This window comes from Paramisgurnus dabryanus, chromosome 2 (assembly GCF_030506205.2).
Source record: "Paramisgurnus dabryanus chromosome 2, PD_genome_1.1, whole genome shotgun sequence".
Taxonomy (NCBI): domain Eukaryota; kingdom Metazoa; phylum Chordata; class Actinopteri; order Cypriniformes; family Cobitidae; genus Paramisgurnus; species Paramisgurnus dabryanus.
The window spans coordinates 31,547,126-31,572,284 of NC_133338.1; the positions used below are offsets into that span (position 1 = coordinate 31,547,126).

General features: G+C 39.0%; 1 protein-coding gene across 5 annotated transcripts in view; it reads left to right on the top strand.

The window, feature by feature from the left end:
• plekhg4 (pleckstrin homology domain containing, family G (with RhoGef domain) member 4) overlaps positions 1-25,159 on the top strand; it is a 65,110-nt gene that overhangs the window by 38,794 nt on the left and 1,157 nt on the right. For 4 of the 5 annotated variants that reach the window (XM_065267552.1, XM_065267553.1, XM_065267554.1 and 1 more), the window contains 12 exons: positions 173-311; positions 1,502-1,624; positions 1,888-2,079; positions 15,408-16,336; positions 19,018-19,267; positions 20,004-20,093; positions 20,191-20,415; positions 20,509-20,679; positions 20,762-20,942; positions 22,049-22,165; positions 22,565-22,813; positions 23,547-23,743. In XM_065267552.1, coding sequence (XP_065123624.1) covers positions 173-311; positions 1,502-1,624; positions 1,888-2,079; positions 15,408-16,336; positions 19,018-19,267; positions 20,004-20,093; positions 20,191-20,415; positions 20,509-20,679; positions 20,762-20,942; positions 22,049-22,165; positions 22,565-22,813; positions 23,547-23,743 — 2,863 coding nt within the window. The remainder of the gene's footprint in view (positions 1-172; positions 312-1,501; positions 1,625-1,887; positions 2,080-15,407; positions 16,337-19,017; positions 19,268-20,003; positions 20,094-20,190; positions 20,416-20,508; positions 20,680-20,761; positions 20,943-22,048; positions 22,166-22,564; positions 22,814-23,546; positions 23,744-25,159) is intronic. The other variant, XM_065267555.1, reaches the window with a different exon arrangement.

The following is a 25,159-nucleotide window of genomic DNA, read 5'->3' on the forward strand; positions in this document are numbered from 1 at the left end:
AAGCTTGCATGTTCGAGCTTTAAATGTCTCATCCAATCAGTGTGTTCTATTAAAACGACTTAGCGAATCACAGTGTTTTTGTTCTCTTCCTCTCTGGCACTAATATCAAAATCAGGACAGTATCTGCACAAACTGATATACTGAAGACACCCCGTGTGTTTGTGTGTTTTAGAGATGCCATCGAGAGTGCAGGGCATCTGTATAACCAAGTGGATGAGCTGGTTCACAAGCTTGTGATGCTGTCCAACAAATGCACACAGGAACTGGAATTCATCATGGAGTTTAAGATCCTGGAAGAGGGATTCAGAGAGGTGAGCACTAAAGTTGCTGTTGCAACTTGCTGTTATGAACTATATTTAGGGGGGGACATCATACTTTTCATGCTTAGTAGTAGGGCTGGGTATCGATTCAGATGTTCCGGATCGATTCGCTTTCGATTAATAGCTATCGGTTCGATTCCGATTCTCGGACCGATTTTTATACTCAATTCTCAATTCAACTCAATGAATATAGATTTAATACAAATACTTTATTTATAAAAAAACAGTGAACATAAGTTTACAAGTGGGTAATTATTAATAAAAAGAAATTAAGAGCCACCAACCTGTATATTACACTTTTTTTATTTTAGGTACACTTGGGTACATTAAAACAGAATCCATCTCTAATTTTCAAATGTATACAATTATGTTAAATACAATAAAATTTTGATGATGAAAAATGTATGCTGAAAAAAGTCAAAACAGTCGCATTTCTTGATCAAACAAGTGATCATTTTAATTTCATTAAAAAAATCGATTTGTGGACTTTGAGAATCGATTTTTAATCGACCACGTAAAGAAAAAACGATTAATCGAAAAATAATTATTTTTGCCCAGCCCTACTTAGTGGTACAATATTTATTTGATTAAATATTTAAGGTAAGATTAATGTAATTAATAAATATTACTTAATTTTTCATTTTAACACTATGTGCAAGCTGTTATAAATGCAGAAGAATTGTGTAAACATGCTGATGATGTAAATTGTCATTTAACTTTCTTAATTAGCATTTTTATGAGTTATGTCTTCAGGGTTAATTCTTTATAATTAACCTCTAGCCAAAGAAAAGGAGATATTCTGGGTTGAAATGCTGTACACACAAACACTCTGACTCTCATAAACATCCTTGCTATTATACAAATACATGCTGTTCTGGTGATGTATTTATCTCATTGTTTTAATGACTGACTATAGCCTCCAGGCAGAAGGTGTGAAAAGACTTTTGGCATGAATACAGTGAGAATTGTCAAACCAGATTTTCATAGCGCACACATGCAAACCATGAGAAAGTTTAATTCGGCACCACAGCATCTGTATCGGATGTCACATACATGATTGATGTTTTCATTTGCTCCTGTCCAGTCAAAATCTCTGTGTAACAGAGCATGTGCCATGTTTGAATTCATGTACTCTTAGTCATTTTGGGTAAATGGGATTGTTTGTGTTTGCTGTCTCTTAGGTGAGTCAGTGGATAGACGAGGTGGGGGAGACCCGTCTGCAGACACTCGGTGAACTTGAAGATTCCTTGGAGCAGCTACATCATAAACAGACCCTCTTCAAAGATTTTTACGCGGCCGCATATGTGCGTAAACTCTTATTAAAGTTATTCACACCACACCTTAAACCCTAGACAGCATGTCTGCATAGTTATCTTGTATTCTCTTAACAAATGCTTTATAATGGTTGCATTTGAGCTGTTAGATCTTCAGGTAATAATTTATAACAGAAGGCAAACATTTGCTTAATTGTGTCAATACAAGTTTCAGGGTGTTTGTGCCTGTTTAAATGTAGTCACCTTATTCATACCGTTGCACTGTGTCATACTGGGTGTGTGTGTATGTTCAGGAGCACTGTAAGAGCGGTGAAGCTCTCCTCAAGCGTTTGGAGAAGTGGGAAGACATCTCCTCTTCAGAGCTTCAGGTCTATGAGGTGAAAGTACGCTCCTTTTGGGTACACCTGCACGACTTCTCCCAGCGAGTGGAAGACACCAAAGACAAAATTGACAAGACTGTTCGACTCTACGAGTTCTTTGACAAGGTGAGTAATCATCAGTTGCTCATTGCTTTAGTTTTAGGCATGAACAAAGATCACTTAAAATAATTTCATATAGGTTTTTCAACAGGCTTTTGCTGTTTGAACAGTCAGAATTGCTCGGAGAATTAAACAGTGTCTCTAAAGTGCTTGCGATTACGGAAATCCCTGACAAGCAGTGATGTCAGGCAAACATATATACACACACTATTGTCTCTGTGATCAGACCATCATGAACAGTTCCTTGTGTTTTTCCTCTTTTGTGGCACTGGGTCAGTGGTGCACGCTTGAGTCTTCTCCCCTCCTTTCCCGTTGGAGACAGATGGTCTTGTTTGCTGACCACTATCAGATTTTATCATTAGCATTATCGTAGTGCTCTTTCCTAACATCCATGCACAATCCCTCGCCCTGTTGGCATGGCGACTTTATCCAGCCCTCTCCTGCCATCTGTTGGCAAATTGACAAATGTCATAAGTGTATTTGTGTAGTAATCAAAGACAGGTTTTGTGTTTGTATAAGTTACAAAGGGCATGGCTTAAAGTAAAGCTGGTTTAATCTATACAATGCAAGATTTCAACTCTTTGGGTCAGGTCTGAGATCAGTGGCATGCACTCTGCATAGTCTTTGTTTTGCTATGATTAGATGTTTTTAGTGGGATGACCCTTGTGGACTCACTGGTATAATTTTTCTGATTTACATTATTCTTATTTACACCTAAATACACCAGCAGCAGTCCCTTGACGCACATTCTTGTGAATGTATTGTTATGCTTTTCACAAAATGTAAATTAAACACTCTGTGTTTAGTAGTTTTGCATTCAGTTCATAGTAATGTAAGGAGTATATTAGCCTTGCATGACCATTATGTGCATATACGTGTGTGTGTGTGTGCGTGTGTGTGTGTGTGTGTGTGTGTGCGTGTGTGTGTGCGTGTGTGTGTGCGTGTGTGTGTGTGTGTGCGTGTGTGTGTGGGTGTGTGTGCATGCCTGGGTGTGTGTGCTGCGAGTCTCCACATTCAGGGCTCTAGTACTTGATTTGTCTTTAATGACAGACCGGCCCATCCCAAATTTAGACAGTGGCTATTTGAGTGTGTTACTTAGCAACCAGTCCAGCCTGGACTGATGAACTGGGAAGTGTGGATTGTGGTCATGGAAAACAATGCGAGATATGACAGCTGAAGCTGAATTAAATCCACAGGAGATGAGACACTTCATGCTGAAGCTATGATGGTCAGGACAACCATGACATGTCTAAATAAAGAGCAACTAAACTGACATAGTTTGCATTTTTTTTATAATTATTTTAAAACTGTGAATCTGAGTATATATTGTATATTATATTAAATTGTTCAAAGATCTCTTTAGAAAAACAATGGTTTAGTCTCCAGACACAATGAGTTACGGTGCTCGTGTAGGAGATATGGGTTTAATTCTGATCTGTGTCTCTTACATGATTTCCTGACCCTTTTTCTTTTCTTTCTTTTTTTTTTTAAACGACCAAGTGATGTAAATTGTAAGAAATTTCACTCCTGTGTGACCTATATAGGTTTCTCTTCAAAGTAAACAGCCTAAGTTAATGCGATAAGTGAATTAATTCACTCTGACCTTACTGACACACATTGGGTGACAAATATAATATTGACAATCTATTGTCTGGGTAAGAGCCCTGCAGACAATCACAGCAGCCAGCGGTGCAGAAAGTGACAGAAAAGCTGTGCATGTGTGCCCCGGGGCAAAACAGACAGTAAAGCCCGATGTGTGAATCCTTTCTGCTCCAGATGGTCTGTGTGTGTAAAACTGCAGAGAGCGAGAAATCACTGAAATATGATTCCTGTTGTTTTATGAGTGACCGATGGTGAAGTGACAGTATGACTAGATCCCTATTGAACAATAGAGAAGGTGATGAATTGAGGACTGTACTTTTCTTTAAAGCTTGCACTTAATGTGGGTCTGGTTAATTTCATCACAACGGATATCACAAACATCTTTCTGTCTTCTGTTAACTTCTGTATGTTGGAGGAAACCTACCTCATTTGTTCTCTGTGGTTTTAGGACAAAACACACACATTAGCATTGCACACTGAAAGGCAAAGGAAATGTCACCTCTGTGTGTCCTATCATTATAATGATAATAAGACGGCCTTTCAGTAGCATTTCACTAAAGAACTGAGTTAACACTCACTAACAGTTAGAGGATGAGCGTATTTATGTCTCTCCCACTGTGAGTGTAAATGAGTGAATCTCATGAAAACACACCACAATTTATACGAGGAAATAAATAATTTCTAATAAAAATGTAAAAACGTATGATACAATACAACAATATTGTAAAAACACAACATTGTGACTAATATTTATTAGGTCTGTGCAATTAATCATTTTTGATTTTCAATTTTAATTGTTGATTCAAACAATTACAAAAACAAGATAATTGAGATAAAACAATTATTGTGCGATTAAAATATGAATTGCGTGCTGCTGGACCGATGTGTTTGTAAGGCACTTCGAAGGCACCACTGCTTTAACACGTGTAGCCTTTTGCAACACCTACTTAATAAAAAGGTTAAATAAATGCATTTGTTAAATAATCGTGATTATGATTTTTGCAAAAAATAAATAAATTATTGTGATTATGATTTTGCCCATAATCGAGCAGCCCTAATCTTTATATATTAATATTATATTGTCTATAAAGAACAGTAAGTTGGTTTGAAACATGAAAACAAAAAAGGTGCATTTAAACTGACCTTATTACCTTCACCTTAAATAATGAACTGTATTGTTTTTATTACCTTAGAATGAGCCGTTTTTATCTACAGAACGCGTTACATCCCTACGGTGTCTCAGACAACAATGTGTTTGTCATGTGGCGGCAATCATATGTGTTTTGAAATTGAGGGATGAGCTGTTGGTTTCAATTCGCCTAAAATTTACACACACCACCTTAAAATAATTCTTCTTATATAAGTACTTTTGTACTTAAAGGAATATTCCATTTTCTTAAAAGAAAAATCCAGATAATTTACTCACCACCATGTCATCCAAAATGTTAATGTCTTTCTTTGTTCAGTCCAGAAGAAATTATGTTTTTTGAGGAAAACATTGCAGGATTTTTCTCATTTTAATGGACTTTAATAGAGCCCAACATTTAATATTTAACTCAACCCTTAACAGTTTTTTTCAACTGAGTTTCAAAGGACTCTAAACGATCCCAAACGAGGCATAAGGGTCTTATAAGTGTTGAGTTAAGTATTAAATGTTGGGCTCTATTAAAGTCCGTTAAAATTAGAAAAATCCTGCAATGTTTTCCTCAAAAAACATAATTTCTTCTCGACTGAACAAAGAAAGACATCAACATTTTGGATGACTTGGTGGTGAGTAAATATCTGGATTTTTCTTTTAAGAAAATGGACCAATCCTTTAAAAGTAAGAAGTGGCATTTTTTAATTAGAATTCTTAAAAAGCATATTTTTGCATATATTTTAAATAAAATGTATTTTATTAGTTTATTCTTAGATTTTTGTCCGTGTTTATGACCCAGACACTTTTTTAAGATTAATTTAAGTTTTATAATATTTATACAGTAAATCAGTGAAGACTAGTTAAAGTAGTGAATAGATATTTTGAGTTTGAGTTTTATTCCTAATTTCATTTTATTAACCACTAACATATGCAGCAGTTGGTGTATTAGATCTGCATTTCATGCAACATACTGTGAGCGGTTGGGTATTGATCAGGTTATTGATACTCCCGTGTCTCCAAGGAACAAACTCTTTCACCATACGCCTTCTGCTGTTGTCTGTCCTCAGCTGAATGTCAGCAATATAACAACTTGCTCAAAATTATTTGAATTTACATTTATTGATTTAGCACACACTTTTATCCAAAGTGACTATCAATATATGTGTCATTGAATTTTTTGGCTATCAGGCCTCACACGTATACACTATAATTTCCTGCAGTTATGTCATACAGTATGTATGTAGCATCTGTGCGTATAAAATCACTCCCAAGTTTCTTGGAGAAGATTTTTTTTCTGATATTGGTTCACACGGTCTAGTTAGCACCACTGTGCCAAGTTTTAGTCTCCCTTGCTTCCCTCTTTCCTTTGCCCTCTCTAGTGAGAGTCTTTGTAGTGTTGTTGACAGACACCCTCCTGTCCCATCCCCCCCCCCCCTCCATCCCGGCTTCAACCCCCCTCTGTCCCCTCTAGTGAAGTTGCTGGGGCAAACCCATCTGGTATTTAGACTTGCATTTGCCTGTGAATAGCAGGGAGGTGGGGAGAGGAGAAGAGTGGGCGCCACTTGCTCTCTCTCTCTCAGTTACTTTGTCAGTCCAGAGAGAGAGAAAAGATGACTGCCGCCGCTCCGTGCTCTGGTCACGGGACCACCAGCGTCTTAGCCGAGCAGGAAAACGGATATAGCCACGAAGAGGTAGGAGTTTAGAGGCTTTCAGGAGCGTTGTGGAGTTTGTCTAAATTATGAAAGTTTGAGTAATGTGTGTATAAGCAAAGGATGTTTGTTTTGTTTTTAAATAATGAAAATTTTACACAATTTGACAGAGGTTTAAGTGCCATTTTTAATATAACAGGCCTTCTTCTGCACTTTTTCGTAGCAGCATGTGTGTGAATGTTAGCTTTATGATTGAGATACGATCCTCAAAATACTTTTTAATGAATCTTTTTTGCGAGTCCATAGAGAGTTTCTTTAGTTAATCTCCACCCCTCTTTCTCTCTCTTTTTTACTTTCTCTCTTAAGTCCCCTCTTCAATCAGTGTATGGCTGATAAAGTATGTCGCTGAGAGATGCTTGGGTTTGCTCTGGGTGTGTGAACTGCACTGTGTTAAAAAGAGTTTCCTCTCTGCGTGCGGTTTTGACCAACATTTCTCACACATCTTAGATTGAAGTTTGCAGCCCTGGGCAAATGGTCTCATCGGGGGGTTTATGCCATCCATTATCTCAGTGTAACTCCACACCTTGTAAGTCAGATCATTATGGAAGTGGATTATTTTACGGCTTTGCCCCAGGAGCATGTTCTTATGAGTGATGATTTTCACGCAGGCTAATATTCTGTCATTCAGTCTTACTTCTATAGGTGACATCAGTGATTGACATCACATTTCATTACTCCTTTTCCAGCCCAAAGGACTTGTTTTGCTGTTGCGTGTTTTAAGTCTGCATGGTTTTATGAAGCATCCTGTAGTGTAATGTAACACTGTGAGAGTTAAATATCATTGGCAATTACTTAGGAAGTACAACTTCCCTTAAAATTTCATTGAGAGATTAAGTAATTTTTTATCTATGCACAAATAGTTGTATCTATAACTCTTGATGCAATTCAATATTTTAATGAATAAACCATATGCACAGCTTATTTAGCTGAATTAAAACATGGGCTGACATCCCATACACCCCAATTCCGTGCCAGGCGGTAGGAATCTCACATATTTCTTAAATATAAGGTCAGTGTTTATTGGACATGATTTAAAAACATTACATCATTAACAAAACACTAATGTGACAGCATTTGAAATCAATATTGCTATTGTTATGTGGTGCAGCTATACATTATTGCAATGTTTTTATTATCTTTAGTCAATGATCTTTGTCACAATTTAAATATACAGAGATTTGCCATCCTTTTAACTGGTTAATATACAGTGCTTGCACATTTATTTTCATAAGTTGAGTCTTAGCTGCTTTTGAGAATAACAGTAAAATGCTATAAATCTCACTACACATTCATTGATTTTGGTCCTATTTTTGTGAGATGCAATGTAGACAAACACAGATGTCCTGCAGGTAAACATAGACAATACAGAAAGAGTCAATGAAGGTGTCAGAGTTACTTTGCATTTGAACCTATTGTAGGAATCCCTTTATGTAAACCTCATTGTCCGGTCACTGACTTCTAGCATATGCCAACCACAACGAGCGTTTGTGTCTTGCATGTATATTTATGTATGTATGTGTGTTCATTTCAGGATTTACTTGCAAAACATCTCCTTCTCACTTTTTGTCTTATTATTCTGGGGTCTCTAATAACATTTACAGACTACTGAATCTACTTTCTCTTCCTGCTGCTTGACTGAGCCTGAGGCATGTGCCCCCTCCCAAAACAGAGCACCATTTCGGGGCAGTTCCCTCCAAAAACACTAGACCCCAAGTCCCCTTTTCTACACCTCATTGCCCCTCAAACCCCCAAACGGACAACAGGAGACAGCACTCAGTAGGACAAAACCAGCCCCATGCTCTGTTAATTAGGTGTGTCTGTCTTTTGTGATGCTTTGACTGTGGCCTCCCGTCTCCGAGTCACGGTGTCCAACTCTGGTACGGCAGAACCTGGGGTTAGCACCTGTGGTTACAAAACACTGACCTCCACACTTGTTCAGTGACAAGAAATGAAAGATGATAAACAAATGTGTGTGATGGTTGACCTCCCATGATGTTCTTATAGAGTTCGATGAAGAATGGCAGGAAGACTGACAGACAGAATAGGCAAAGTAAAAGGGCTGTCGCTTTTCACTTCACAGCTTGTAATAACACGTTGGCTAATCACTGGTGAGTTTTCACATTGTACTCATTAGCCACCTGGATGGCATGTGCTTGTCATAAAAACTTTTAAATGCTCCAAAAGAGTTGGAGGGCTAGCATTTTGACGGATTGGTCACAAAATAAACACGAAACTTTAAAAGTGCTATGTGGGACTTTTAGAAGGATCTCTTGACTGAAATGTGATATAATATACATAACTATATTATCAGAAGTGTATAACGACCTAACACAATGAACTGTATTCTTTTTATTAACTTAGAATTAGATGTGCATAGGTACTACGGCGTAGCCATGACGGCGTAGTTTATGCCTCGGTTTTCATTTATACTTTTGCGGCGGCGTCCTCGTCGATTTGCAAACACACATGCAGACTGCTGTTAGGCAGTATCCATGCGTGTAACCACAGTAGCAGCGCGACCGCCAATGAAGAAGCAGCTTTGCAAGTTTAACCCACAAACAAAGGAGAAACAGCAACTTGTTGTGTATGTTTTGAGATGACCAGCAGTGATGGAAGTAAATAAACAGCGACTAATGTTGCAGTTTGAGTTAAATCACTCCTCAACTTGGTCCATCTTTGTTCTCACCGTCACAAACGGAAATACCTATGACGCAGTTTTTTACCCGACGGGAAGGATTCTAGTGGACCATTCGCAGGACTTGCGGTTCGCGTAGAACTGACGCACTGTTAAAAATTTGGCGAGGTGAACTTCAGGCTACACAGAGCTATGCAGAGGCTATGGATAACCTAGGGCGTAGCCCTTATGCACGACCATAAATTGGACTTTACATGAAAGTTGGCATCATGTTTCTACAGTAGCCATAAACAGACAAACTGTTCAATAGAGCGTGTTTCGTCCCTAAGTTGTGTGAGCTGACAACATGTTTGTCGTGTGGCAGCTGTCATAGTTTCTCTTTGCTTTTCGAAATTGTGGGGTCAGCTGTGAACTGAGCCACTGGTTGCAATTCGCAGTCCCACTACAAGATGCTGTTAAAAAAACCTGCACTGGACCTTTCACTAAATTTTTGCAATTTATAATAATTTTTTTAACCATTTTAAACCATTTTATTTTATCCAGTCATTTTCTTTCTTTAGCATGAAGTTAAATTACTTCCAGTACCCCTTCATCACATTAATGATTGTATGAATTGTATGAGTAGTATGAGCAGTTTGCTCTGATTTTAGGCTCTTGGTCTGATTTTATGATTTTCATTTTTTTAACTTTGTTGGATAATGTGTATTCCCTTAGGGAATGTTAGTGTTTGAGTGACCTAATAAGCTTCTGCAGGCCCACTCACTCTGATCAGTATTGTGATTGGTTTTGATTAATGCCAGTGTGATAGTTTTAATGCAGTCTGATTGGCTTGCTTTCCAGACCCTGTTTTTCCAGCCCCCTCACTGGGTGCAGTTCAATCAAATTATACTCACTTAGACATGAACACACAACACACTCCTGTGATTTTTGTGCCCACATGCTACCAAAGACTGTTTGTTCTCTACTAGCCGGTCACTAATTCACTTTGGAAATTTTCTCCAACCCTTTAATCAATTTAGTGCTTTCATGGGTCATCATTCTTTCTTAACAGCCTTATATTTTTCAAATCAAAAAATGTTAAGTGACTAAAAAAACGTCGAAATCTCTGTAATTAGTTTCTCTGTTTAGTCCCAAATGCTTCAAAAACCAATAATATGTTGGAAAGATAATGGCACAGATTAAAACCCGTGTTCACTTATGCAGGATCTTTGCCAAGCAGAATTGTTTCCTGTTCGGCTCATAAAGTTGTACTAATAGGCAGACGGTGACGATTTTACAGCCCTCACCTGAGCGCACTGCCAGCTAGACCAAAATATAGCAGCCTTCCAGTCCTCTCAGCTTCATTTTCCAACCAGTCATTACCCCAAATAAACCCGGCAGGCTTATATGAAAAACAGCTCCTGCGATATTCCAGTACAACAGTTTGTTTGACATCTGTTTTGCATAGACACACATCTACCGCCTTTGAACTATCAAAGCTTACGAACCAACTCAATTATTATGAGTCTTTTTCCTGTATGTGGAGTTAAACCAAAAAGCTTGCAAAAGTGCAGTGCCCCAGAAAGACTTTCAGGAGGCTCAGATGATTCCAGCTAGCATTAGGAGTTTATGGTCGTCTTATTTGTGAAGCAGCTGCCGTGTGTCTGCTTCCCACTGCTCTACACATCCAACACGCTCTTTATCCTAAACCAGAGAGAGGAGACCATGAGCACATCTGTCACTTGCTGTTTCTTCCCTCCCCTATGTGTATGCCTTCGCTGAACTCTTCTTTCTTGAGTCTGATCGCTCAGGCTTTGACATTCATGAATCTTTATAAGAAACATAGAGGCATCCCCCCGCAGCAGACACGCGCATACTCGCATGACGCACAACAAAAGAACTGAATTGTGCACTAAGCTGAATTGCACACTCATCAATCATACAAACGCATTAATTGATCAGCGTAAGATTAATGACTTTCTACAGGCTTTACGATTGATGATTTTAATGCACTGTTATATTGTTTTGAAAACTACAATTAGATTGAATTCGTCAAAATCACAAGAGACTAGTTATCATACAGGTGCCATGTCTCTCTAGCTCTCCCTCCCTCTTTATAAGTCTTTACTATTTGCATTCCTTTAGATTAAACTCAAATGGAGGATAAAATAGCAGATGGTGCCTGACATGTTGTCACAGATTAGGAAAATAACTCTACTTGGAGTTTGGTCATAAGTAAAAACAAAGACATTTTTGAATAGCAAAGGAACAATAAAAGTTTTGGCCTCTGTTGAGCAGGATTTAGAAAAGATTGTTATACAAAGGTACTTAGGTCTGCGGTTGGTCTTTTAACACTCAGTAGGGTGTCTTTATTAAAAAGGGTCTCTCTCTCTCTTGCTTGCTCACTCTCATTTCCTGCAGCTTATAGTGAATCAGACATGTTCCCCCTATTTTGCTCCTACCAGATCCACCCATCACCATCTCAGGCTATTACACCAAGGCAGAATTGAACAATAATGTGTGGCTACAGTGTAGTACTGCGCTTCAGTCATTTCTTTTAATCATAAGATAACAGGGAAGTATTCAGGGTTTCGTTATGTGGGCCAGCCTATAGGTTATTACACCAGTGAGTACAAAGCAATAACTGTTGGAGGTATCTTAAAGTGGTGAATCCTTGTATAATAGCAGGTTCACGATTTGACACACGTTATCCCTTAAGATAAACAAATTCCTGGAATTGCTCAGACATGAGATCAGAGACTCTCTATGACATCAGTCCCCCTTTTGGTGGTTTTCTTTTGGAGGAAATAATAAAAGATGGTTCCTTTCAAGTTTAAAACGCTCCTCTTGACCCACTTAAACTGCTAAGAGATTCATTTATGGAAGTTCACAAAAGCTCAGTCCAAACTCCCACTATTCTGTTTTAGCACATCTAACTCTTTCCCTCTCTATTTCTGGGTGTTTCTCTCGCTCTTTGTGCAGAGATGAATGGTGTGGGGCCTTTTGAGGTGCATCCCTCAGGCAAACTAATTTTGCTCTCACCAATCAGAGCCCTGCCACGCACAACACACCATTCATACTTCAAAGACTCTTACACGCTAACCAACCAAACGATGATGTCATCCCCTGCCCACACTATTATGGGTATCATCAGATAGAGTGAGGAACTATATTGGGCTATAGATCAAAGTGTCTGCTTTATACACAGGGGGGTTATTTTTTCACCAATGGGGGCAGGTTTGAGAGCTGGATTGGCCTCAGAACCTGTGGGTGAGTTTATCACCGTAAACAGTTGGTGGTGGTTTACTGCAGGAACAGAACTCTTTACATTTGTGTTTCCCATGTCTGTTTCACTCATCAGGAGTTTAGGAGGCCAGGAAGGTGATGGAGAATCAACAGCACATGATGTTTATTTGTTTTATCAACAGGGTCTGTGGTGTGCTTTCCAATTACCAAAGAGAATCATTTTGAATGACCTTTAGTTCATAAAAACACACACTGTAAAAAATACTTTGCTGCCTTAAAATGTTTTGTTGAATCAACTCAGATTTACAAGTCATGTCAACACAGATGAGTTGTCACAACTTATAAAATATAGTTGAAAAAAGTCAACTTATTTTTATAAGTTATAACAACTCACCTGTAGTTATAACAACTCATCTCTAGTCAAGATAAATAATAGTAAGTTGAAATGACTTGTAAATCCGAGTTGATTCAACAAAAAAATTTAAGGCAGCAAAGTATTTTTACAGTAGAGAAGTTATTTTATGTTGTATTTTAAAAATAGTTTTGATGGTCATTTATATATATTATATATATATATATATATATATATATATATATATAATCACTATTTGTGTTCCATTGCAATTACATTACATTGCAAGCACCTATTGAGCTGTAAATACTGCAATACATCTATGCATTTTTACATCGCTGTTACACAAAGTCAGATCAACAACTGAGCGTGCATTTTTTTTGTAAGGCCTTCAAAGTAATTGTTGCCGTTTGGTTTTCAGTCTTGGTCTTCTGTTTGTCTTCTTCCCCTCTCCTATCTTTCTAAATCTGCTGCTTGGTCACCTCTTGTCACTGTTTATTGTTTGTGTGGACAGCTGACCTCTGACTCCTGTTTTTAGAGAGAGTTTAGTATCTGGGTGCTAGAAGTTTATACACCGGCATGTGGCCTCAGTGTCACCCTAACCTTTAACGTTAAAGAGAATGAGTGTATATGAGAGAGAGAGAGAGAGAGAGAGAGAGAGAGAGACTGGGTTGTGTTAGCAGCAAATATGTAATAATAATATCTGTGTCAAAAGAGAAAATCTGACCTGACTTAATATCTCCCTTATACGAAGACTTCTTTATTCTGTTATTTAACTTGTGTGTTAAGCTTTTTTATATAACTTACTATTTCACTTTTAATTCTACAGTATATACTTTTATTTTTGACCTTTTTGCAAAGCCCAGATTTGTGCACAGCACAGATGCAAATGCTTTGGTATTACTGTATGTTCAAACCACCACAGACTGGAGCTTCTAAAGAAGTCAAGCCGCCCGGTCAAGGACACTTGTCAAAAAGAACGGGGAAGCTTGTTGACGCTATGGCTGCTCTGAAGTCTGTTTTCTCAGAACAAATGTTTTGGTAGGAACGAAAGTTTACATCGTATGTTTCTTCGGAATCATCCAGCGAAGAACGTCTAGGCTATATTCAGATTGGTTGCTGGCATTTTGCCGCTGCTTGCCGCTCATAGATATATACACTAGATGTCGCCTTGGGGTTCTAAGCATGTGTCAAAACCGCCGCCATCTTAGAACAAGGGTCTTGTCATAGGAAGCTAGGTAAAGTTGCTATCTCCACCTGTACTCCACTTATGTGACTGCGTATGGATGTTAGGCCTTCTAGCACTATGCATTATAGTTAGAAAAAGTACATTTTCCTAATTTCAAAACTTTATACATGTCTGACTGTTGAAACGAACCAAAAGAAAACCAAGAAAATCCCATTCATGACGATTTATGATGATTTTATTTCCGTTACACCACTGCCTACAATGACGCTGATTCGGGGCTCCCCTGTTTCAAGATGGCTGCTCTACTTGACGCATTTGGTCCAATGAACTGCTGTAGCCAAGGCGACATCTAGTGTACATATCTATGCTTGCCGCTGAACCGCGTCATTGCCATAAAGTTGAGCTTCTTTCAACTTTCTGATTGGTCGCTCAAAATGCCCAAAACGTGATGCTGATGGATTTGACGCTCCTTGCAGCTGAGAGAAGCCAGTTTCCAATGTAAATGAATGACTTCCCGTAACTTTGGAAGCTCAAGTCTGCGGCGATGTGAACGTACAATAACTGTGCTTTTACACCACCACCTGCGAGAGCATCAATAAAAGCAGACGCTCTAGTGCATTCTTTGGAATCCCTCAAGCGGAGGTTTCCACTGTCTGATTGGTTGCCGCTGAACGTTTCCACCTTTCGATTGGTTGCGCCAAATCCTGTCATAGCTCGTTTCCATAAAGTTGTGCAGATTTTAACCGCCATCTCTCACTGAAAATGAATGACTTCCAGCCACTTTGACGCTCTCGCTCGCTGGTGGCGGTGTGAAAGCACAGTTACAAATGTAAAGTTTTTGTAATGCCAATAAAGCACACTTATATTGAATTTGAGAGAGAGAGAGAGAGAGAGAGAGAGAGAGATGCTTTTTAAAAACTATAAAAACTGCCTATCTGTTTGAATATTAATGAGAAATGGTTAAAATATAGAGGTAATGGAATCTTGAATTTTGAGAAAGGGCCATCAGATTTTCTCCTAAATGCTAAGATGATTGGTAAAACAGTTGCTATTTGTTTTTGTGGGAGTGTGTTGTCACACATAGCTGGAACTGTGAGGTTCTCCTGCTGTTATGCTGCATTTTAAAGCCTTCTTACCCAGACCTCCCAGTTCCTGGTTAAAAACTTCTTTATTTTACATGAAAGAGATGCTGGGAGGTACTTACTCTCTCTATCCTTTCGTTATTCCCTTTCTTTATTTATCTGCTCTTTTCTCTTTCATTCACACTGCACTCATAGTTTTTTTTTCATAAAGAGTCTCTTGTTCCTACTCAGATGTATAAAAAAGGCCTTATTGTGATATATTGCCTTTATTCTCTACAAAGCTGACGTTTTACCACACAGAAAGTTTTCATGTCTTTCCCACATATTTTTTTCAATGTAGGCACCCTCTGTCCTATTATCTCATTGTCTAATTCAGTTTCATTTTCTCATTCTCTCTCTCAGGCATATGAATGGGCACTAGAGGGCATGCGTCATTTGGCATGTGTTAGCATGGAAGACTGTGGCATGACTGAGAAGTGCCAGAGCGTGATCACATGTTTGGAGACCTATCACAGTCAGCATCCTCCAATTCCAGACTCTCGGTTCCAGGAGATGAAGGACCTTGCCGGGGAGCTGAGGAGCGAACAAGGACTCAAGCAATGGAAGTTCGCCTGGTCCAAGTGTCAGGAGACCAAGCAGATGTTTGAGAAAAAGCTGGAGATAGCCCTTCGTTCTCGCCGTGAGAGTGACTCAAGATCGGTGAGCGGCGCTTCTTCCCGGCGGAACTCACAGATTAGTGCCAAAGGTCAAGAGCGTAGCAGTAGCATCTCCTTCTCATGTCGTAAAGCATTCGGTGTAGGCTGGGGCCGAGAAAGACTTTCCTCTCATTCAAGCTCATCCTCAACACCCGGCAGCCCTTCAGGCATTCGTCTGGACACCTGTGACTCTATCCGAACCCCCACAGGAAGCCCCTATAGCACGGAGCATAGAATACCCCACAGTACCCCCATCAGATCCAACAGGTTGACACGCAGTGTCTCTACAGATGAGGCTCCTCAACGTCCACAACCGGAAGGGCAAGCATCTGCTTCCTCATCCTCCACGAGCCCAAACATTTCTTCTATGGAACCAAATCGCAGGGTTCTGCGGAAGACTCAAAGCTTTGATACGGGCGGTAGCGAAAGTGGATCGCGTTACGGGACTTGTCAACGAACTCTGAGCGAACCTGCACGAAGAGGGAACACGGGTGTGTTTATTAAGGGCCTAGAGGTGAGCAGCACTGAGGTGATCGATCGGCCGTACAGTCCGCGGCTGCCGCCCATGCACGGGTGGTCTTCTTTCGATTCACAACACAGTGGGAGTCCCGCACTAGAACCACGCAGCAAGGGCAGGTAGGTCAAACAGAGCACACGTGCAAGCATTAACGCACACTCACCTGTTATAACATTAGCACAGTCAGCCATGGAGGTCTGCTTAACACAGGCCATGAGATCAGCTTACTGAAGCATGCTTTAGCATTAAAGTAGATTTTGTATAACCACCACAGTATGAATGGTGTGTAACAGAGCACACACACACACACACACACACACACACAGTTTGGCAGTAATGCATTACTCGCTTGCTGTTGTAACAATATGAGCAACTGGGCTGCCAAGACACACACAGACAAAAATATTTAGCCTGTCTCACAGGAGAATATAAATGAATACTGACAGGTTCTACAGTTAAATGCTTAAAATAGGCACATGCAAGGAAGCCAAAAAATTGCACATGAACTGGATTTTATATCATATACCCTGCCATGTGTTGAACAGCCTCACGTGTACATGAAGGAGCTATAAGGGCAGAGTGTGATTATCTCTCATATTACAGTAGGCAATCACAGAGCCCATAATCTTTAAAATCTCAATGAATTCTTTTTCCAGCTGTGGGACCTTCTGGTCACCCTTTAACCCCCTGGGAAAGCGCCTGAGATACAGATTACTTTCCCAGGTGGGAGCTGCTTCACTGCACTGTAAAAACATATTTGCTGCCTTAAATTTTTTTGTTTAATCAACTTAGATTTACAAGTCATTTCAACTTACTATTATTTAACTTGACAAGAGATGAGGTGTTGTAACTTATATGATGACATTGACATATTTCAACTATATTTTATAAGTTATAACAACTCATCTCTAGTCAAGATAAATAATAGTAAGTGGGGGGAACGTTTTTGTGTTCTGTTCTTCCATAAAGTAGAGATGTATGGAATTAGATCACTGTATAGATCTTAAAAAGCTATGTCCTACTTTTAAAACACATGCTTCTGGATTTCTATTCCAATTGTAAGAAAAAGGTAATGTTGAGACAGATTTTTAGAGATTCAGTGTGATCCAGTTATTGTGTATGATGGGAAGATGCTGTGAAATAATACAGCTTAGTATTTAATGAAGTTTATTTAACTATGTTCTGATCATGTGATCCAGCCAATCAGACGAAGAGGTGCCTATAAATAGCAGTCCCTCACCTCTTTCCCATGACAGATTTTTTACAGCTTCCCTCTTCCACCCCATCACCTCACTCTCATCTAGTTTATCTTATCTTATTTTTATCTTATTCCGTATTGATTACATGTTCATGCAAACTAGTGAATTTATAGACAAAAAATCTGTAGTGGCTTTAAAGGTAAAGAAAGTTTTTTTTCTAAACATCATACATTAAATCTCTTAACTTTCTGACAGAAGTTACTGTAGTATGTGTCCTGAGACATCAGACCTGTCTCTGTATATAACAACCTTCTAAACATATAAAGTATGTAGTCATTAACACATGCATCTAAAGGACTTATTGCAGGGCAAGTCAACTGGCAGCCCGTGGGCCAAATGCGGCCCTCCAATCATCTTAATCCGGCTTGCCGGTCATCTTTGTCTGATTTAAAATCAACGTGGTTACTTTTACCTTTCCACTGTACATGACAAATGACGTCTGAAAAAACAGAAAGAGAGTTGTAAAGGGGGTGCGTGGGATGGCAACCATTTGTGGGTGCGTAATTATCCGGTCCAATTCGAGCTTTGTATGCATAAAAAAAATAAACGTGTGCAACTACACTGCATTTGACACGCTGACCGGACGTGATGTATTTTAGTGCGTTCCAATCAAACACTGTGTGCAAGGTGAAAATTATTAATCCTTTTTTGTTTGAATTTATCAGTAACACTTAAGTTAAAAACGATTGATTACTGGTAAGTAAATTATTAAGGATAAATGTATATTCGTAGATTAAAAGGCTCTGGAATACGCTTCTTTCCCATGACACAGATTTACGATTAAACGGAAATTACGACTGCCACTAGGGGGCGAACTCTTGACAGTCAAGTCCTGATGTAGTGTACAATAGAAAGACGGTTTAGCCTATATATCTTTAAAAAAAAAAAAAAAATTAAGTGCAATTTTAGTTATTAGGAGAAGACTGGATGTATGTGGTGGTGAATACTTAAAATGTAACAATTTATGTAAGTTAAACAGTTACAAACAAAAGAAGTTAAAGAGCTCTACATGAATTGATCTTTTACACTTGCACTTTTTTGTGCAATGTTTAATGTTCATAGTTGTTCATAACTATTAACATTTGGCTCTTGCAATGTTAAACTAAAGGTAAAAGTAAAAAAATATAAAAGGTAAAAATAGGGGTAAATGTTTGGCCCGCATCGTATTTACAATTTTAAAATCTGGCCCCCAAGAAGAGTAGTTAAAGACCTGAATTATTGTAAGATAAGTGGCCTCTTCAGTGCTATAGTCTTTTTTGGCCTATAGTATAAACCCCAGTGTATACAGTTATGTCAAAAGATTATGAGGGGGTCCCCTAGCTGACACTGATTGACCGCTACTTCACACAACACATAAAATCCTTACATACAGTAGTTATGGGGTTTTAATAGTGTAGCCTTTTTAGACATATATATCCCATGTAGTTTTAATACACAATGTTTTTTAGAAACTCTTCTTTCTCTTTGACATTACAGCTTCATTTGATTAGGTGTAGCCAATCAAGATATGTTAACATTTTGTGTCTATCTCTGCTCCTCAGTAAACTTCGTCACATTGTGGATGAGATGGTTACAACAGAGCGGGAATATGTGCGTTCTCTGCGGTACATCATTGACAACTATTTCCCTGAGATGGAGCGCGCCGACCTGCCGCAGGACTTGCGTGGAAAGCGCAGCGTCATCTTCGGGAACCTGGAGAAGCTGGTTGATTTCCACAGCCAATATTTCCTTAAAGAGCTGGAGAGCTGCTGTAACCACCCACTGCGCGTCAGCCACTGCTTCCTACGACATGTACGAGACTTTTATTCTCTACCTCAGGTTTAAAATTGAATGTTTTTAAATAAATAAATTAGATTCTTTTAACTAATATAATTGTCTAGAACATTTTAAATATAAACTTCAAATCCAATTTTTGTGCATATCCGATTTCATGTGTTCCGAAATCAGATTTAATGTGTTTTTTGCCATTTACTCTTGCTTAATATAATCATATTTGGATTTATAGAAAAATCGGATTTGGCCTGACAGTGTGCACAATGTCTCTGTTCTCTCTTTCACTTGCTGTGTGCATGTGTTTCAAGCAGAGCTCTGATGTCTTTAATGAATATAAGACCACCAGTCTGCATTTCATTTATTTCCTCAATAGTTGTGGTAAACTCATAGTGCTGGTTTGCATGAAGATCCTAACTTTATGACACTTTCAAAAGCAGTGATTCACAGGAAGGAGAGAGAAAGACACATTGTTTGACCTACAGCAGTGCATGAACTAAGAGCAAATCACATTTGACATATTCTTGGCATAACAGTACATGCAATGAAATTATGGCACACTCCATATGAACCTAAACACATTACAAAACCATTAGGTCGTTCCAAACAAAAGCGCACCTGGAAATTATTTGGCAAAATGTTCCCTTCCTCCATTTCCGGAACAACAAGGGTTGTTTTGCTCCAGTACATTAAAATGGAAAGGTGCTTGTTAACCCTGACATATTGCTTTTGTTCTTTTTTCCATATGAACCTACAGCAAGACCAGTTCAGCCTATATGCCTTGTACAGCAAAAACAAGCCAAAGTCAGATACGCTTCTGGCCAGCCATGGAAACAGCTTCTTTAGGGTAAGCAGCTGGACAATAGTTACTGCAGACCAGAGAACATTGTACATAAAAGACTACTCTGTGTAGAGTTGATCTTAAGAGATTTATCTCTTTTCAGCATAAACAGCTAGAATTGGGAGATAAAATGGACCTGGCGTCATACCTGCTGAAGCCCATCCAGCGCATGAGTAAGTACGCCCTGCTGCTCAAAGACCTGATCAAAGAAGTGAGCGAGGTCCAGGAGCAGGAGCTAGCATGCCTACGTGCCGCCACAGAAATGGTCAAATTTCAGCTTCGCCATGGCAACGATCTACTTGCCATGGATGCCATCAGAGACTGTGATGTAAGTGTGAGCGATGCAGCCAATGTGCAAATACGCAAATAAACATGATTGTGTATACATGTACAGATAATGATACATTGTCTATGCGCTCAGGTGAATCTGAAGGAACAGGGCCAATTGGTTCGTCAGGACGAGTTCACGATTTTGTACGGCAGAAAGAAGTGCCAAAGACACGTGTTTCTGTTTGAAGACCTAGTGTTGTTTAGCAAACCCAAACGGATAGAGGGAGGTCTGGATGTTTACATATACAAACATTCTTTTAAGGTACGTGTGTTTGTTATAACACTCAATATGCAACAGTGATTGTTATATGTTGTTTGATTGTGTCTCTTTATTCTCTCTGTAGACAGCAGATGTGGGTATGACAGAGACGTCGGGTGATAATGCTCTGAGGTTTGAGATCTGGTTCCGCAGGAGAACTTCAAAAAACCAGGCCTATATTCTCCAGGCCAGCACTGGTGACATCAAACACGCTTGGACTTCAGACATCGCACGGATACTGTGGCAACAGGCCACACGAAATAAAGGTGAGAAAGAATTGAAATGGGTATGCGAGTTTTTTTGGATTTGTTTGTTCAGCACTCTATAATGGGGAAATGCTGAATAAGAGAGAGATGGTAGCACCTTAAAGGAAAACACCACAGTTTTTCAATATTTTACCATGTTCTTACCTCAACAGACGAATTAATACATAAATATATATTTTTTTTATACCTAGACTTAATCTTTGTACAGTGCGGTGTGATTGTGTTAGCATTTAGCCTAGCCCCATTCATTCCTTAGGATCCAAACAGGGATGAATTTAGAAGTCACCAAACACTTCTGATTATTTATCCGCTTAAAAAATCAACACATTTTATTTTGTGCCACCATACTTACTCGTGTAACTACTCATGTAAAAGTCTTTAAATAGGGAAAACATGGAAGTGTTTGGTGGCTTCTAAATTCATCCCTGTTTGGAGCCATAGGAATGAATGGGGCTAGGCTAAATGCTAACACATTCACGACACGCTGTACAAAGATTAAAAGTGCACCCGTTGACAAAAGAAAGGCATGTATTAATTTGTCTAAGTTGAGTTAAGAACATAGTAAAATGTTGAAAAAAGTTTTCCTTTAACATAAAGAACATTTTATGTCCCATGCAGATAGGAAACTATTTACATCACACCACTTTCGTATTTCTACAGTTTGGCATGACTCTAAGCATGAGAGAAGAATGCAAATAAGATGCATTGTTTCCTTAATCAATGTGTTTGCATTATTTACTGTCAGTGTAAAGAAACCAGATTTACACTCATTCTAATCCACAACTTAAGCCTGGAGTATAGTCTGTTTTTTACGTGTACACGAATGTATGTGCACGGTTGAATGCACAGCCTTGCAAAGTATAATTTATGACTCGTATGTGTACACAGATGTTCGACGCATGCGCATTGTGACCAAATGTACCAAACAGTACGCGCACACTCCTCTGTTGATGAAAATTGCATCACGCATACTTTAAAGCTGACCCTCACGTACATGTAAAAAATTGACTATACTTCGGCCTTTATATGTGTGTTTGTGTTTGTGTGTGTATGTGGTGATAATGGAAAAACTAATGCTTTGTTTGTATATGTGTGTGTGCATGCAGAAATTCGAATGCAAGAGATGGTCTCAATGGGGGTGGGAAATAAACCCTTCCTGGACATTAAACCCAGTGATGCTGCTATCAATGACAGAGCCATTGATTACATTATGAAAGGCAGAGGTGAGCCTGTTTACTGACACTTGATCTTCTAATCCCAATAACTTCAAACTGGTTAATACGTTGAGCTTAGCTTACAAAGTTCTGTGGTGTTATTAACCAAAATTAACCAAACCAAACATTGCACCTGTCTGCCGCTGGTCAGTGTTCATGCTATTGGTTACAACAGTGTTCCTGATACTGGCTGGTTAAGCCACTCAAACACACAGAGCAATGTTTTGTGCCACAGGGTTTACATGTTTCAGGAATTCAACCTTTTTATAACATATTAAGCTGGGACAGGTGAAAGATGTTAACATCATACATGATACACTTTAGCTTAATTCGTACAACGTATAATACACTTTGTCTTAAATATGATTGTGCGATTGTTATAGCATCAGTCTATTTTCTCTTTTACAGGGGCTAGAACGCGAGCCTCCATTGCTGTCTCTCTTTTTGACCACTCAAATCCATTCAAACGGGCTGCGGTTAACACGCCTGTTAGTGGGACCCCAGTGGCCGGTGGCCCATCTTCTTCCACGTTGCTGGGGCCGTTGAACCTTCACATGTACAACAGCCAGAGCCTGCTAGGAGGAGAGAGACCACTCATCAGCCCCTGCATCGAAGAGGATGAACTGGAGCATGAGACTAGCAGTCAGCCATCTATGAGTATGTGCAAAAAAGTTTTATTAGTAATCAGGGATGTAATTGGGGGGCAGGCCAACTGATGAAGCCAAATTGATATAACGTTAAGATTTAAAGAAGTGTAGGGGTGCTTTTAAGTCCCACAACATTCTAGGGCTGCGACAATTAAATTTGTGTGTCCCATTAAAAATGCCTCTGAAATCGATTCTGTTTCATGCACAGCTTGTGCGTGTACAAAGACATTTGGTCAGTAGAAAGTCCTTATCAATCTAAAATCATTATGAGTCGGAGTCGTTAATAACGTGCATTTAAAAAAGCAACACTCGTTAAACAAAAATTTTATTCAAAATATTCTTTATTATCATGCAAATACCTGAAACAATGTAAAGAACAGCGATATAAATATTCCTGTAGACATTTCCTTGAATAGTGTTTGTAATGCTACTTCTTCTCTGACACAAAGGGAGTTTCTGCACGAGCACGTCCCCTGGATTTGGGATGTGCTGGGATTTCACCGTAATTCATTAAAATTCATTAATTGAGAAAACGCACATTTGCACGATTAATCGTGACAGCCCTGTGTCATTCTTTTCAACAACTTTAATGGACATGTGTGTGTTTGTGCTGACCTAACAGATATTTCTGAGAGAGATTTATTTGTGGTTTCTTTGCTGTATGTGGTTATGGCTGTTCTGTGTACAGATGTGAAAGCACACGTGATGTTAAGGTTTTGAACTGTCTTTGTATTCGTCTCTAGCTACAGAGAGCTCGGGTTCGTCGTCTCACTGTCTGTCTGGAAGCGGCTCGAGTGGCTCGGACAGTGGATGTGTGTCCAGTCACCTGCCGGAGGCTCTGTCAGAGGAGCCAAGCTCACCATGTGACTCCTCGTGCTATTCCTCCATCACTTCTCCCACACAAGAGAAACCCTGCTTCAACAGCCAGTACATCTCAGCGGTTAGTATTACATGTGTGTAGATCTGAAAATGGGTCGCTCATCTCCATCTCCATCACGTAATGCCCAAAATAAACCACAATAAACATATCTGTACCAAATAATTGACCTCATCCTTCTTTTAAGTGAACAATACAGTACCATACAGCAAATGGTGCTGCTTTTGTACTTAATATCATTATTTGAACGTAGTTAAAGGAAAACACCACCGTTTTTCAATATTTTACTATGTTCTTACCTCACCTTAGACAAATTAATACATACCTATCTTTTTTTCAATGCGTGCACTTAATCTTTGCATAGCGCTTTGTGAATGTGTTAGCATTTAGCCTAGCCCCATTCATTCCTTAGGATCCAAACAGAGATGAATTTAGAAGCCACCAAACACTTCCATGTTTTCCCTATTTAAAGACTCTTACATGAATAGTTACACGAATAAGTATGGTGGTACAAAAGGAGTGATGATGTTACTGCACCTGAGGTCGAAGTGCTGCAAACTAAGTGCTCTTCCACCATACAATATAGTTCTCGTTTTTATCCGCTTAAAAATCGAGACGTTGTGGCTTCACTTTTCACGCTTAATTTGACAGGTTTAATATTACATTAAATTAAGTATAAATATGTCTTTTCATTACATATCAGGCATTATATTTACAAATGATTAAACCAAATAACATGTTTGTGACATTTAAATGTCTTGTCTTATCTTAAAACTAAAATTAAACAGGTTTGCCTAGCGGAAGGTTTGAATTTGTTAAAAAATAGCAAACAAAATATGTTAAAGCAATATTTGATGTTCCTTATTTTATTTATGAGGAAAATAGCCGTGTAATAAGTGGGATAATGTATAGGCAGCTGGGTTGTTATCGCGAAATAAGCCCCTACGTGTGTGATACACTGTCTTGGCTTTTTCTGCAATAACTGCTGCACATTATTGGGTGGTTTCCCAAACAGAGATTAGTTTAAGCCAGGACTAGGCCATAGTTTTATTATGAAATATGACTAGTTTTAACAAACAATCCTTACTAAATACCTGTGTGCATTTTGAGGCAAAACAAAGGGCACTCATATATTTTAAGATATGTCAGTGCAAGTTGTTTTCAGTTTGGACAGCTTTTAAATTTATTTTAGTCTAGGACTAGTCTAATCCCTGTCCGGGAAACCGCCACTATATCCCTTAGACAAGGCCCAATGTGAGAGTGCATTATTGCAGACATAAATCTAATTCAGCCTCAACCACCGAGCTGCTACAACTACACACATGCACTGCCTACACCCAACACATGGCTGGTCAGAGTGTTTCACTGATGCAAAAATGTTTCATAACACAATGCTTATGCTAGCACTAACCCACATGGATCACAACGAACTTCCACTTTAACCTGTAATGTAACCCCCCTGCACCCCTCTCCTTCTTG